The sequence below is a fragment of the Gopherus evgoodei genome, chromosome 12 (genome assembly GCF_007399415.2).
Source record: "Gopherus evgoodei ecotype Sinaloan lineage chromosome 12, rGopEvg1_v1.p, whole genome shotgun sequence".
In the NCBI taxonomy this organism is placed as follows: Eukaryota; Metazoa; Chordata; order Testudines; family Testudinidae; genus Gopherus; species Gopherus evgoodei.
The window spans coordinates 13,798,346-13,815,138 of NC_044333.1; the positions used below are offsets into that span (position 1 = coordinate 13,798,346).

Consider the following 16,793-nt stretch of genomic DNA (forward strand, 5'->3'; position numbering starts at 1 on the left):
GGCTCTGGTAGGAGTCAGTCCTTCAAACCTCACCCATGGTTTTTCCTGTGGTTACAAGTCAATAGCAGCTTTAGCTCAGGACCAGAACAACCATGAATACTTTAGTCTTTCCATTATAGAGTCTGGGCCTTTGATCATGGCCTCATGTAATAGGTGATCAGGAAACAAAGACCCATTCCTCAGGGAGTAGCTTCCAAAGGCTGGGATTTTGCATAACCAGGAGTGGGGAATTTGCATTTATTTCCCCCTAAATAGTTCCCAGAAAATCCACTTCATACATATTGTTCCAAAAAAAGTCCTTGTCTCACATGTTGTTCAATATAGTTCTTTGATCATCCACATACATAATAACTAAGGCTATGATTTAGTCATGGGTATTTTTAGGAAAAGTCTTGGAGAGGTCACTGGCAATAAACAAAAATTCACGGCCTGTGCGGCTGGCTGTGGGGCTACCTGAACAACTGGTCCTGGGGCCAGCTGCTTGGGCGGCCCTGGGGTTAGCCACACTAGCCACTACAGAAGTCACGGTGGTCATGGAAAGTCACGGAATCTGTGACTGCTGTGACCCCCCAATGACAGACACAGAGCCCTGACATTAATACAGAACCTATACGTTTAATACAAAGGACTCCAAAGATACTTAAACTTAATTTAAGAAGATTGTCTAAGCATACTGCAGGATATTGCCATACGTCACACCCTTAATTCTTCCAACTGCACAGAAGCTCCCCGACTTACGCAAGGCATTCCGTTCCGGAACGCCTTGCGTAAGTCTAATTTTGCGTAAGGCGGGAATGTATCTACGACAATTATGCAAAAAAAAAAAAAAAGCTTACAGAATTTACGGAACTTTTTCTGTAAGTCAAATTTGTGTAACCCGGGGAGTGTCTGTATGTCTCAGAATGAAGTACACAGAGTATCTGACACAGTGATATTATTTATGAAAATACCTGAGTTCTTGCTAACATCATCACTGGTTAGTGTCACATATATGCAAACATTTGGAAATGCAGGGAGAACTTGGATTAGGTTTTTGAGACCACAGCTGGGAGTTGCCAAGTGCGGAACCCTTTATACTATCCTCCCACTTCATTTAAGTGATCTGGTGGGAGACGAAAGAGTGGAAATGAGGTTTTTGCTGCTGGGTTGGGATTTACATTGATTATTGGGTGAAAGAGGGTTCCTGGAGTAGTCTATTTATAGAACTGTATTTTTAACAGATGTCAAGGAGTGCCTAGAGCAAAAGCATGGGTGTGCCTTTTTTAAGGAATGTGTGTGTAAACTGAAAGTAAATAAATATATAAATAGCTCTTCTGAAAACCTGTCCCCTTATTTAGATGCTTAAATGGCAGGTACTGGCTGCTGAGCTCTTTTCAAACTCTGGAACCTTTATGTCTACATCTGCCCATCTTGCAGTTACACACGCCTCATGCAGAGCTAGATTGGGACACTGCTTTCCAGCCATAAGCAAGGAGTAGTGCACTGCTATGCTGTCTCTGGGCACCTGGGAGACTGAGTCACAGTCTCCCTCCATGTCTCCCTATTGCTCCATGGACACAGTACACTGCAACAGGTCAATACCTAGTGCAGAGTGTAGTGTCTGTTGCACCAGCATAGCTACGTCACAGAACTGGTTGTGGTGAGGAGGGTGTGGGGACAGATTCAAGGCCCCATTCCCCTTCTGCCCCTTCCCACTCACCTGTGAGACTTGGGAATAAAGTGGTACTGAAAAGTAACAGTACAGTGCGCAGCAAGGCCTTATACCCCCCTTCTCCCTTGCAATGGCACAATCTGGTCTGTTATTAGTATTACATACTACAGACAGCGAAAGAGTTTTCATAAAGAAATTCAAGCAGCACATTTTTGGCCAATTTGTGCCTTCAAATCTGAGAGCGAAACTCTACAGTGAGAGCTGTGCAGGCATATCTGACAGCAGAACTCGGCTTCTCTCTGAAAACACACAGTGCACACTCTACTCAATAAAGTCCATAGGAATCACATGGAAATGAGCCAGATAATTATTTATGCATTGTGTTTAAAATGAAGATTTACAGGAGACAAAGGAAACTAGATTTAGTGAATATCACTGGTCAGTATATTCATATATTCAGAAAAGTTTGTCCTGAATAAAACCAACATGGATTTATATTTTAAAAATTTTTCCTTTAATCTATTAAAAAGTGAACAAAACAAATATAGCTCTAAATGTCTATTCTACATCCAGAATGACTGGCTGTCAAAAACATTACTGAGATTTATAGAAAGCTTTTGCTAAAACAAATGGAAAAGTATTGCTAATGTTTCTGCATTGAGCTTCTCAAGTTGTGTCTTTTGCCAAGTTATGTCACATAGTATATTGCTATAAAGAAGAAAATTCATCAACAACAAAGGGAAATATTTTTCTCCACTATATCTCTCTCTAAAAATAACATTACAAATATTTTCCTTCAAATTTAAAAGCCTGCCAATAATTACTACACATTTACCTCCATATTGTAACACAACATTCACTTTTAATAATATAATTTAAAATTACATATTTTTTTATAAGGATGTTACAAATTTCTGAAGGCCAGCCCACTAGCTTGCCAGCAGTATGTGGTAGTGCTAGATAAGAAATCTGGGGTTTGGAGAAACCGTGGAATTCCTGCACCACAGGCAGGTAAAAATCAATGCCATTTATTAAAAGAAACCATTTGGTTGTGAACTGCACTGCTCTCCTAGCATCTTTTCCTCCTACACTCTCCCGCCATGAGCTATTATTTAAAAAGCAGAATGTCAGGCCCCGTTCTTCCTTTCTGGCAAACCCATAACTCCTATTGAATTCAATCATCAATTGTAATAAACTGTCATAGCTCCACTCAGTACATAGAGATAGAGCTGTGACAGTTTACACCACCTGAGAATCTGCCTATTGGGCCCTAACATTTCTCCCCGAGTCCAAGATGAGAAACATATGGGAAAACAAATTATGGCATTAAAAGGAGGGGTACAGTCCTACCTATAAGGGACCACTCCTTGAAATGAGGTCCATACCAGTGGGACAAAAACCAACCAAACACTCCTGTCAGAAGAGTCACGCTGCTCACTTTTCATCCTACTATTCAAAGATGTTATTTATTTATTAGGTGATTCCAATCATATTTGGATTCAGACACTGATACAGAGCAATATCCAAAATGGCAGGCACATACACTATAGTACGTCAAGCAGTATTTTGACAATCACGTACAAATCTGAAATCAACCAGATGGTCAAACAAAAGGTGATTGATCTTGACTGCGTAATCCAGGGAATTCTCCGTCATTTGTGATAAACACCACAGACTGACCAGAATACTGCAAGAAAGGGACAACTTGTTAAAATAAATGTGCTCTAGCCCACATAACAGAAATTCTGCTGAGTGGTATATGAAATCTCTTATAGACAAGAGAACCCCACACAAGGTAAGATTATTGTATCTAGTAGAAAGTGATGCCAAACTTTAATACAAAATATATGAACAAAAAGAATAAAATGTTACCTTGACTACCCAGTTTAGAGATTTCACCCAAAATCTTCAGTGGTTATCAGACAACCTTATGAAAGTACCCTGGTACTGGTAAATAATTTCAGAATAGAAATCTAAATTTGAAGAATTCCAATTTAAAAAATCTCATTTTAGCACTGTATCCCATAAAAGGCTGGTATTCTTACATTAAAATGCAATATAGAACAATATGTAGAAGTCCAGATCCCATTTATACTGTTTGCATAATTGCTGTTCCTGTCTGATCTGTGAATAAAAAGAGGATATCATTCCATTTTCATTCAGGAACACTAAATTCATCAATGTGCAAACTGTAATATTTTATTAAATAAACACAAAATAGGATATAATGGCAAACATTTGTTTTCATTACAAGTAGTAATGCAATCTTTCTCTAAGCCTTACTACATTAGCATTTCATTCCATGTTCTAAATGCCTTTGAACTTTCTGAAAAGCTACATCTGTTAGTTCCCTTGTATACACCAGAAAGTTAGCTAGTGAATTAAGTTTTAATATAAATTGCTTTGTTCACTATTACGATTGATGTTGGACATACTATACTGTAAGTTGCAAACTGCAATTACAATTCACTGCAATTATCTCTGGTTGTTAATAGCACAAGATAGCATGTCACTTTTTACCAAGTGTATAATTTATCTTTTTTTTTCCCCATGAACTCTTGTGGTATTCCAAATGTATAATCTTGTTGTATTATTTCCCAGTGGTCCAACAAAATGCACAGCAAGTGCTGACTAGAACAAACTAAAAAGCAGTGCTATTGACAAGCCGTCACTTGTGCAGTAATGAACACTCTGCCTCTACTTTCACCTCACCAAACTAACAGCTTTAATTTATGATAAAGCAAACGAGAGACAACCTCCAGTTTTATTGTACCCTCAGTGCTGTTTCAAATAAAGTAATTAGAAGGTCAAGAGACAGGTCTAGAAGCCAAATATAAATGCAACCCTTCTGCACCGACATTTAAAAAAAATCTTCAGTGTTCAAAGAGCATTTTATCCATCCTTCTTCTGCAGAGCAGCATGAGCCAGCTCTTTACCACCGTAACCAATCTGAAACAGTGGAGGTTCAATTCCTTTGCTGAGTAATTCAGCCCATATGTAACATGAGTGGGGTACCTACCAGACATCATCCTCAGGAGACTTCTCAAAATAGGGTTCTGCCCTCACCAATGATTTATAATAAAGGTACAGGTGATTTGGAAAACATTTTTTATAATAAGCAGAAACTTCATAGATGGGTATTAGATGAAATAGCTGTTTTGGCTGTGAGGACAAGAAACTTCAATGGATACCGTAAGCTAATGTTAATAACATCTGAAGGATGAGTTGACAGCTAACAAAGAAGAAAAATGTGCATGTCTGAAAGGTTTGCTCAAATACCACAGTATCCTTATTTAAAATATGAGAAGAACTGTGCATAGAATAGTAGAAGAACCAGTTCTTGTTGTCTGGACTCACTGGAATGAATAGGCACAGCTATTTAAACTTGTTATGTCTTTGCAGCATTATTATACATCTTTATACATACAGATTTATAATCACAATAATGCAGCTTGTCTCTTGTTTTCATTATACAATAACATCCTAACTGTGAACTTCAGCTTTGATCCGAAAGGATCTCATAAAACCCAAGAAGCTAAATAAACTGATATGTAAACTCTATGAGGTGAAATCTATACAACAAACCATTCTTATAAGTTTCGTGTCCTGAAACTGCCCCCCAAAGAATATTCCAATGTATTGATACAATTCTGATAAAGGAGGTAATTTTATAATTGGGGTATAGGTAGACAGAATGGAGATACCTACATTGACATTTTAAGCGCACTGAGGTTAGATTGAATACTTATAAAACATATCCTGGAACTCCTCATGGTCACTAGAGGTCAGGATTTTGTTTAAATGTATTACCCACAATACGACAGTTCCAACAACGTCCTACCACAACTGGGCATGTATTGATCAGTAACAGAGAAATCAGTGCAACCTACAGAACAGTCAACCTTACTTCCTGCAGAACCAAGATGTTCCACTGCAGTTGTCTACACAATTACTGACTCAGCTTGTCCATGCTTAGATGATGAGACGTCCAGAGAGAATCAACACACAAACAGCTATGGCTGCATTTGAAACTTTCAATGTGTTTCCTACACAGGGAAGACACCATACTAACTAAAAGTAACACACACAAAAACTACACTAAAGGCACAGGATTGACAGTGAAAGAATAAACTTTATGGTCAAACACAGCAGTGCACAATTAGCATTAAGATAGTGCTGCTGTGCATATGGCTTATGAATAAAAGGTTTTTCCTTGAGTATGAATCGCCCTATTTCAGTAGGTGTGTCTCCTATACTTACTGGTCTTTTAATTATGGTTTTGTTGTGTAATTTTTCTCAAAGCAATTTTGCACTATCATGGCATGTTCACGTAATAAGTGTAATTGCACTTAATGACATAAGTAGTATAAAAGAAATGTAATCATATAATTAGAACATGTAATCATGTTGTAAAGGCCCTTGTGAAACTGTTCAAAAAACCGCCCAAAGATATTGCATGTATACCTTAGCCAATTATCAGAGTTCAGCTACATGTAACTTTGTTTTTTCAAACAATTCAAAGGGATTCACCCACATGACTTTGTGGTAGGAACCATTCAAAGATATGATCCTTTTTTGTGATTCATTCTGACTGGCCTCCATTTTTGCACAATTTCCAGTGGATACTTTTTTTTTTTTACCAAGAGGATTATCTGTGAACTGCTAGATCTATAGCTCTAGCTGGGTTATGTGTGTATTCTGGTGCATTACAAGTTTTGTTTGTTTGTTTCACAGGAGTATCTTAATTGTTAGAGCCCAAAAACTAACACAGCTCAAAGGCTGATCTTAAAGATCTACCAGCCACCAAATCTTATTCTTCCGTATATTTTGCACCAAGACCTAGTGAATTCATTTTTTAAAAACATCCCTAAAACATAAAAAAATACACTTAAAAGTAATGATGAAAAAACCTCAGTTGTGTTGCATCAGTTCATATAAGCATCTTAAAGTTTGAATACTTATTCAGACTTTTGTCAGCCCTCTCACTAACCTCTGCAACCCACACCACCATCCCTTGCACGAACAATTCTGCTTCCTCCTAATTATTCTTCTTGTGGGGAAGAAGGCAGAAGAGATGGCCTACTATCTCCACCAGGGGCAACTGGGGGTAGCTAAGCATCTTTAGTTAAGCTACGTCTGTTAGTCTATAAGGCGTCACAGAACTCTTTGCTGCTTTTACAGATCCAGACTAACACAGCTACCCCTCTGATACTTTACTCCCTCTGCTTTCTTCAACAAGGTATACAGCCAATCTGCTTCTTCCTCAGTGTCCGTCTGGTACATCAGCCCCCTTTCTGTTTCCACCACCTCCAAATATCTCTTGTCTTCCCTTTATCCAGTCTTCTCTTCCTCTAAGAAGGAGGGGTCTCTACCCTTTTTGTCCCCTCTTTCTCTATTCCCCCAGGACTGGGAGTTTCCTTCTTCTGGTGCATCCTCTTCCCCAAGAGAGGGCCAAAATTAGTGGCTGTCTCATTTCCTTGCTCCTCTACCTCTTTCCTCCACTTGTCCAAACGGGTTTTGCACATAAACATTCTCTCACCTGCGTGTGCAGCTTTCGGAGCACAGAACTGCGCCTGCCCAAGCAGAGACTGGGGTGAGTAAATCAGGCCTGTAAATCCTAATCATGCTTGACACAAAAATAAAATAAATGGTAAATTACAAAGTTCTGAATTCTCTGTACAATTCCAGTGACATTACAAGCCACTTGCGTTTTCCTCTACTGCACAATATATCTGTATGATATCTATTGTAGGTTTAAGAGATTCCTGTTTTGTAGTATTAGCTATTGAAACACTATGCAAATTCATAAGAATTAATTTCTCCCCTTCCTAATGTGCCACTGAAGAATTCAGAGGAAAAAAAATCAGTTCAATAACAGATAATATTCAGTGTCCAGCATCCTCCTTAGATATCATTAGTTGAGTTCTCAGAGTTGATAAAATTTGAGAGGTGGGATGAGTCAAAACGAGGCTTCTGGGGAGTATTTCAATGAGGCCTTCATTTTTCTCTCTGTACTTAGAAATGGTACTTGCAAAGCTTAACAGCACTTCTCTTCAAACTGCTGTTATTCAAAGGGTGTAAGCGCCAGAGGAAATATAAAGGATATAAGGAAATCTTTGAATCAGTGAAAGATGTTGGTATGCAAAATTGAAGATATACCAGCTGGTCTACTGCTTCAGCTGGTTACCAGAGGGCCAGGAAGAAATTAGTCTCACAGCTCAGTTGAAAGAACACCTGGACATTAACCTGAGGCACTGGTTCACTTGTGAACAAGGTCATCTTTGTTTCCTCACCACACACACCTAGGAATTAAATAATAACCTGTTAAAAAGACTAACTCCCAATGTACTAAATCACTCAACTTCATTAAACCCCACTTCTGGCTTTCTAAAAAGTTTAGCAGAAAATACAACAGAAAACCAAGCTAAATTATCTCCTTAGTCACAGATAAGACAGTGGCAGGAAAGTGCAGTAGTAACTTCAGCCTTTCAAAACTGGGAGCACCCAAGCTTGCCAAATTGAGGGCTACCTTGGCAACCTCCCAGGTCCTGAACGATGCACCCAATTGGCATACAATAAAAGAGACTGCAGCTCTCTTTTTCAATTGGAGGCTTGGCAAGTTTGAAAAGATACAGTATCACTTTGAGAGCTAGAACCATGCTGAAGAGAACCCTGAAAGATGACTTCCACTGTCAGTATATGGAAAACCTGAAACAGAAGCCGGACCAGGGCAAGGCCTTCGAGGCGATGTGCAAGTGGGACGCCAGCAACTACTGGGGGCAGCTTCAGCCGATTTGCCAATTGGAAGTTCATCCACAGGGCTGGGCTCAACTGTTTGCCACTGAATGGAGCGGTCCACCAGGAGAATTGGGACAAGCAATGCAGGAAGGGCAGCTATGCCAATGAGACACTACCCCACATCTTATGTAGCTGCAAGCCCCATTCCAGAGCCTGGCAGCTGTGCCAGAATGCCATCGAAGATTGCCTGATCAGAGCCATCCCCCTACTTGTGGGGAAGGTCACCATGAACTCTGCCTGGAAATGGACAGCCAACTGCGACTGGAGATCGTCATCACCAATGAGGACTGGAAGAAGATCATCATGGTGGACGTCATAGTTCCCTTTGAAAAAAGGACCCCGGCCTTCCACGATGCCCGATCTTGAAAGCTGGAGGAATACGCTCCTCTAGCCAACACCTTGAGAGCTATGGGCTACTAGGTTCAAACTCAGGCACTGATCGTTGGAGCCCTGGGCACATGGGACCCCAGTAATGAGCAAGTGTTGAAAGAATGTGGAATCGGTCAATGCTACGCTCAGCTGGTGTGGCAATGGTGTCGGATGCCATCAGTTGGTCAAGGGACATCTACCTAGAACACATCACCGGACAACAGCAATACCAAGAGGGATGAGCTGGAGTGCAGACGAGAAGCACAGTTGGGAAAGTAACTCAAATACTTTTCTAACAGACATTCTACCCTAAATTCTCAATTACTGAGGGACAATCTTCACTCATTGATATATTTGATTTAGACAACAAACTCTCTGTATAACTTTTCATGAGTAATGTACCCAAATATTTGGATGCTAATATCTAAACTGTATTGTCAAATTTACTCATCTAAATTCGGGTTATTGCTGATCATGTACTATATGTATCTTATGACTTTTAAAACAAACTTTGTATTTTTGGATAATCTAACCACTCTACCCAGAGTATACAGACACACTTTTCTTAACCTGTGCATTATATAATTTTTTAACATGAACTTTAATAAAATATTTATATCTGATGTTGTGGCCGATAGCCTTGACAGACAGCACTGCTATATTAAGGGTCAGTGGCCTCACTATAGAACTTGTGCCACAATTTGGGCTGCACTTTTCCTTACTCTGCATTATTGCCTTAGGATAGCATCGTTCTAAAAATGAGCTTTGCACAATTTTTGTGGACAAAATCCGACACACAGCTAACTACAAACTCTTAGTGGTGGGCAAACAGATTGATATTGTATTTTGCGTCATTGAGATTGAGATTGCCAAATTCAAATATCCACCAGTTCCAAAGACATGACTGAATCTCTCTCTTCTGTTCCTAGATGACCTCTCTTCTCCACCACTTTTCTGAGGACAGCCCTTTTTCGCCTCTCTCTCCAACACGGAGTTGATGGTAAAAATTCTTTTAATTTTTGTTTCTACCAACAATGTATTTTTTGTAGGAAGCAAACATCTTCATTGGGGAAAAAAAATCATTCCCTTCAAAAATGTTCAATTTTTTGAGGAAACAAATGCAAATAAAAGTTTTGTTTTGTTTCAAATAGAAAATTTTAATTTAATTTCAATTGTCTTTTTTGTTTCTTTTTCTGGAAAAAGGATGGAAAAGGGTGAATGCGCCCCTGTAAAAAAATCTGACTGAAAAGGATATTTTCTTTTTAGACTGAAATGAAAGGAAAAGTTTTGATTAGAAACAAAGCAAAATGAAAAAAATTGTTTTAATTCCTGTCATTGAAAAATTTTGTGACAGTTTTCAAACAAAACTAAAATGTTCATTTAATTCGATTTTTCTATTGAAAATAGCTCTCATTTTAGACCAGCCCTATTTCAATACTCGCAGGAGATAAATGATTTACCAGGTCCTCCCATCCTTCTGCCAGCAGTCAGGAACATAGAGCCATACCCTCTGGGAGCAGTCAGTTTGTCTGCTCAATTACCATCAAGCAACTGTAGCAGTTAGATTTTGCTTCACCTGCTAGCCTTTTATGGAGCTGAGAGGTGCCTTGTTACTCCTGAGGCAGGAGGTATGGTAAATAGACATTCAGCAGGAACCACTGGGGCTAAAGAAGTCTGAGAAAAATTTACTCTCTCAAACATATAATCTGTCAGAAATTACTGCCAGAGGCATTAACCAAGTACTGTTCACTCACTGATGCAAGGTGGGGTTGCTTCCCAGGGGCTAGTGGGTTATCCATATGAAAAATGGGTCATTTGATGGTCTGGAGATGTTAAGAGGTTTAGAATAGTGCTTCTCAGACGAGATTCAAAGGCTAGAAACTGCTTGTATGTAATCCCTTACTTTTTTAAATGACAAAGGGTTTTTACATTGCTGATTTTTGCAATAAAAAGTATAGTATGTTTTACTTTCCTACAGTGAGACATTATTTTCTCCCAATTAGTGTTAGCACTGCAGCCAATCCCAGTCTATCAGTTCTAAAATATACATACAGTATGTACAGCTATTCCTAAAGGATGACTGGGGGTTGGTAGCTATATTTAGGTGATTATGGAATTTATTTAACATCACACAGAAGTAGAGGCCAATTATGGAAGTATATATTATCTGAAGTTTCCCAAGTTAGCAATTGTTTCTTTTCAGTATGCACTTATTGAAGCTCTGGCTCGGGGCATTTTTCTTTAACATTCTGATTTAGTTCTAACTATCCATACTCAGATGTCATGGAACAGAACAGAAACACGCTCCACCCCCACCACCACTATGCTAACCACAATAGGTTTATCTATTCTGGTAGTACAAGAGTAATAGCTATCCCAGCCAGATATGAGAGATTCAATTTTCCATTTTTAGGTCAAACTTCATTTGCATGTTATAGACATGCTGAAATATTTTCTCTCTCAATCAGTTCATATCGGCACATCCAATAAATTCTCTACTACAGCTTTTGATTCAGAAAGTATTTTATGGAAGACATATTTTAGGTTGTCCATCCTTTGATTTCCCACAGAAACTAATAAATAATCAACAAAAATATGATTAAAGACACTGTTTGAAAACTCACCCAAAAAGGAATACCAGCTAGTGGAAACATCTTTCTGATCCAAATCAGTTTATCTTAGAAACAGAATTCTAACTTAGGTTTTGAAAAACCTGATAAAGGCTTCAGCTAAGTTTTGACATAACATTTTCATATTCAAAATATTTATGGAAATAAGGGGAAAGGGATATGGATCTTGAAATTGCAGAAGGATGAAATGGAGCTTAGTAAGCTAGAAAGGGAAATTACTTATCTGTAATTGGAAATTTTTTTTAAAAAAATCCCTTTGAAATCATATTCAACCAATTTTCAGTCATGTGTACTTGTGAGCATTGCTTTAACACTTTGAAAATCTACTACCAGCAACAGACTGGGGATAAGGAAATCCTAACTTATATCTGACTTCTAGTTTCAAGAGGTTAAGAAAAGCTAAATGTCTTCAATTCTATATAGTATATTTCCACAGTAAACAACAATACCCTTTGAACCTACTTATTAATCTGCTACAAACCACCATTCCAAACTTCCTGGATAGGTGCAGCAAGTGAGAAAGTGCATCTAAATTTCTAGCTATTACATTTAGTTAGAGAACATAGACATGTCTTTTTCTTCTCTAAATTAAAACATTGATCTTTAGGCCTGGACACAACACAAAATTTAAGAGATGATGGAGAAGACATCATAAATCATGGTGCATTGGGTTACTGTGCTCGTCTTTTATACAACTTCAAATTCTGGCAAACTGAGCTCATAGAGGAAAACTGAGCCTCAACTCCACACGACCAAACTATGGCACAACTAATACAATAAATAATGATAATTCCAACTTGCACTTAAACAGTATGGCACTTTTCAAACAGCCCTGCCTCCATTTGCACACCCACGGTATGTGGGCACAGAACTACAGATATAACTTAGAGGCTATTTACTGGTTGATATCTGAATATATAATTAGCTTGCAATTTGACACAGGCAAAAATGAGGGCCAGGTTTGGCTATGGGTGGGCCTGAAATCTGGTCCAAGATGATTAAGCTTGAGAGATTAGATAGAAAAAAGGAGAATGTTGTAGGTATTTCATGGCCCTATTACTGTAGTATCTGAATACCTAAGAGCTGAGAAATTAACCTTCTGTTATACCATAGAAGAGAAGTCTTGGAACAGAGGAGTCGTCAGAAGGACAGTGAGAGTCATCATAAGTAGGAGTAGAATAATGAAAAGAAGAAATCAGAGACAGTTTTCTAAGGAGCTGGGTAGCAGTGATTATAGTCTCATAGCACACCGAGATAATATGAATGTTATAGGTCATGATTAAATGCATTGTCAGAGCTACAGAAAATGCTTGCATGACATCAACATCTGACCACACTAAACCCAATTCTAGCTAGTCATCTTAGTATGAATACATGCATACAATTAGGAACAGTCATACTATTTGTCATAATGGGTTGAGACAAAATGAAACAAAACTAAATTGAACTTTTTCTTAAAAGTGCTCATCTCTGATCTGAATTAACCTTCTAAGGTTGCCAAGAGAAAGATGAAAACTACAGACTAAGTCTGAATATAACCTATAACGTATGGAATATGTTTGAACAAAGAGTACTCAGAACATCTAGTCCTAATAAAACTCAACAGAGGGTGGAACCACAGATTAAGCAATAGGTCCAGAACAGGAGGATGTACGGTTTGCCCCCTTTTATTTGCAAGTCTCATCCTCAGTCAACTGACTTAGAAGATTATTCCACTTCCCAATTTCTCTTCTGTAAGAACTTCTTCCCTAGCCTAAACTGTCTTTTGGTAGCTTCTAAGTATTGCTTTTTCTCCCTGACTGGGAGAGGGTACAATAGTATTTCTACTTGCCACCATCTGTGGAAATTGCTATCATAAATGTGACAGAGGGACCTTCTTCATCCCCAAATTTGGGGGAAGATCAGATCCAAACATCGTCACTCAGACCCATCTTCAGTAAATATAAAATTATTAGGCAAAACAGAACACAACTTTATCTGTCACCAATTCACACAGATGCAACATTCATGTAAACAAATTCATGCATAAGCCTATACAAACCATAAGAAGTTACTTATTGCTCCAGTAAGAAGAACTGCTTGGTCCATGATAACATGGTATTCTAGGAGCCTTGCAATTTCTGGATGAGGAGCAGATGCACAGAACCAGTCTAATTTGATTTGGAAGAAAGATGTCTCTTTAATACATGACCTAACACAGGGACTTTGGCTGTTTTAACACTAGCTAACAAAACCTTATTAGAAGTCATTTCTTTCTAGTAGCAAACCAGAAACCCTGGCAATTTAGAAAAGTCCCCTGTGATACAACTGTTTACACACATCTTCAGATGGTAACAGCTGAGTGATAAAGCTTGTAAATAATCAGGAGGAACTGATCATCTTTCAACCCTTCTTTATTCCAACAGAAAATCAGAAGGCTGAAAGTTTACACACTAGAATAATGTAGTGCTCCCAGGTACTATATATCAGCAACATTATTTAATTCTTAATTCCCTTTACATCTGACTTGAAGCAACTAGGCTCTGTCCTTAGAAAAGAAAAACAATCTTCAAAACCAGTACAGGCACATAGTTTCCTATGAAAATACATAGATAAATTCACCTCTAGGCAGACGGCTCTCAAAACAGTACTCAAGTGCGACTGTGCATAGGTTTTCTACTGGTCTTTGTACTGGGCTGAATTTCTGCTACAAAAAGTCATAAACACTTCCCATGTATTGTATAATTGAAATATGCTGCTTTTTCATTCATGACACCAAGCCAGGTTGTCAACCACTGTGAAAACTTTTTACCTTTTTCCACTCTCTAATGGTGATCCCTAAGTAGATTTTCTGAACTTTATGAATGTTCCCTAAACCCTAAACACAAGAAGCAGCCATGTCTGAGCTATGGATTCCGTGCCTTTGAAATAACATTTGATAAAAGAATCACGAGTTCTGAAACAATGACATCCCATTTGTGTGTTAAAATGGACTGTTTTTTAGCTGTTACACATATTTCCTCTGTGCGCATCAGAAAAGGTAGAGAAATAATACCACCTACTGAAAGACCATTTCACATTGTCAAAACCCATGGACCCAGGAGTATATGAAGTTCAGGTATATACAGCAGTTTCTTATGCTGAAGGACTATTCAAGAGAGAACAATCTTAATCCCAACTCATTGTGGTAACATATACTGGACTAAGAGTCTGTACATTATTTTTTGTTTGTAATACTCTTTTCAATTACAAGTGTAGCTCCCAGCCTGCTCTGAACAGAATAAACTATACGTTGCCCAAATTTAGCCCTTTGCTATGGTTCTGTTTGATTGGTAACTCAAATAACTACTACCAAACGTACATCCCAGCCTAAGCTTTCTTCCCATACTTGGCTCTTCCTGTGGTTTCCCCTGAAGGAATTCTCAGTTCCAGACCATAGCTCCCTGTGCCCAGAGAGATAACCCAACTCCTCTTATATCCTGCTGGAGCTGACAAGGTTCTCTCTGTTAGTATGATTTAGCAGTAATTATATTCAAGCACCTGATATATTGACGACTCCACAGAGAAGCCCCGCAGCCCTATGCAGGATTCTAAAGTATTCTTCCCTAATACAAGGAGAATGTTGTCAATTAAGCCACACTGTCATACAAAATAATTTCTAAAATATTAATTAGCAGTTCTGTGACCTTATCTTACCACATCCTAATCACTAATACATAGCATGCAAGAGTGTTCTGTTACAGAGTCTTTGCAGGGTCTGTAAAACAGCAACACCAAATACTGGCTCACTGGTTCAGAACCTGTAATGTTGGTCCGCTAGTTTCCTTTTTAAGATATTGTTCCAAGTTCTGCCTGAACATTGGCAGATTATGTACAGGGGTGGCTCTAGGCATTTTGCCGCCCCAAGCACTGCAGGCAGGATGCCTTCAGCGGCTTGCCTGTGGGAGGTCCCCGGTCCCATGGATTCGGTGGCATGCCTGTGGGAGGTCCGCCAAAGCCACGGGACCAGCAGACATTTCGCAGGCATGCCGCTAAAGGCAGCCTCCCTGCCGCCCTTGCGGCAACCGGCAGAGCGCCCCCCCGCAGCTTGCCACCCCAAGCATGCGCTTGGCGTGCTGGTGCCTGGAGCCGCCCCTGATTATGTACTCACTAACATGTTCCTTCTGCCTCCAGCAGCAGTAGATATACCAAATGCTTTTCTTTCAAATATCCATAGAGTGTGAATAAATTTGACTTTAGATATGCCATATGCATAGATATTAGAGACATAAAAGATTGACTCAATAATCCAGTCTATTCTTCTACCACTGCAGGACGGCTTCTTACAATATACTTGCTAATAAACTGCCCAGTCACATCTGCCCAAGGAGACACAGGGAGCCTGACAGAGCCAGGAACTGAACCACAGCCTCCAGTTCAGTGCTTTAACCACAAGACCAATCTTCTTCTCCACTATGCAATCAGCTTCCATTCTCCTTTCAAAGGAAAATCAAAAAGCAACAATTAAAATGTAAATTACAGTTTGCCCAAATCTCTGCAGTGAATGACCTCACTGACCACTCTGCTGGGGGGCAGTCAGCACAAAAAACCTGCCTGTTTAAACTAACCTTTTAAAAACATCTCCCCTCACCCCCACCCATTTTAATTTCTCTGCATATACCTGGTTCACTGAAGAAATTTCAGCATGAAACATCATAACTACTAGAAGGCTCAATACAATCTCTGTATATGTGAGGTCACAGAATGATGGGTACTAAGGGTAACTTCAGTGAACCAGGAAGCAGTAAAAGGATTCCAGAAGGGGAAATAATCAAGGTCAGTTAAAATATATATATATATTCCTGTGCTGATTGTTCCCCCATCTAGTTAGTAGGATTTTAAGCAAAGATAGGTGCATTTTCAGTTTTCTGTACCAGTTTATAGGTCACCCTTAAAGTAGTTTAAGATAAAAAAAAGTTAATGTTTCATAGTTACACAAAATGTTTCATATTTACATAGATTTAAAATGGGTTGTTTCATCATCTCCTATTATTGGGCACCCAGACTGCTGGTATAATGTTGGGCAGTTAACAGCTGCAGTGCAGTGGTCTGACAATAAAGCTGCCACAGGTGTGCTGCTTAACAAGGTGTAAATTGTGTAGCTGTTGGACATAAATAGGGAGTCCAAAGGGTGTGTAATGGGGGTTATTGTGCATGAAGGACTAGGGTGAATGCAGAGTTCTGCAAACCAAAATAAAGTCAAATTGAGCTTGGCTTATCCATGCTCCAGCACCCTGTAGTCTCTGAATTTTTTAAAAAGATCATTTTTACTGAGAAATGCTCAGTAGCACAGATTACTTCTGTTTCATTCCTAAACAGATAAAACT

General features: G+C 39.0%; 1 protein-coding gene across 4 annotated transcripts in view; it reads right to left on the reverse strand.

Annotated features, from left to right (window-relative positions):
• The window catches only part of FTO (FTO alpha-ketoglutarate dependent dioxygenase), a 335,810-nt gene that overhangs the window by 85,633 nt on the left and 233,384 nt on the right, over positions 1–16,793 (reverse strand). The window contains exons 9-10 of one of the 4 annotated variants that reach the window (XM_030582219.1): positions 3,697–3,775; positions 3,240–3,338 (exon numbers count right to left, since the gene is read on the reverse strand). The exons of the other annotated variants lie outside the window; for them this stretch is intronic. Of the exons in view, the coding sequence (XP_030438079.1) occupies positions 3,255–3,338; positions 3,697–3,775 (163 nt within the window). The 3' untranslated portion in view covers positions 3,240–3,254. Of the gene's footprint in view, positions 1–3,239; positions 3,339–3,696; positions 3,776–16,793 lie in introns of those variants that run through there. 4 annotated transcript variants of the gene reach the window in all.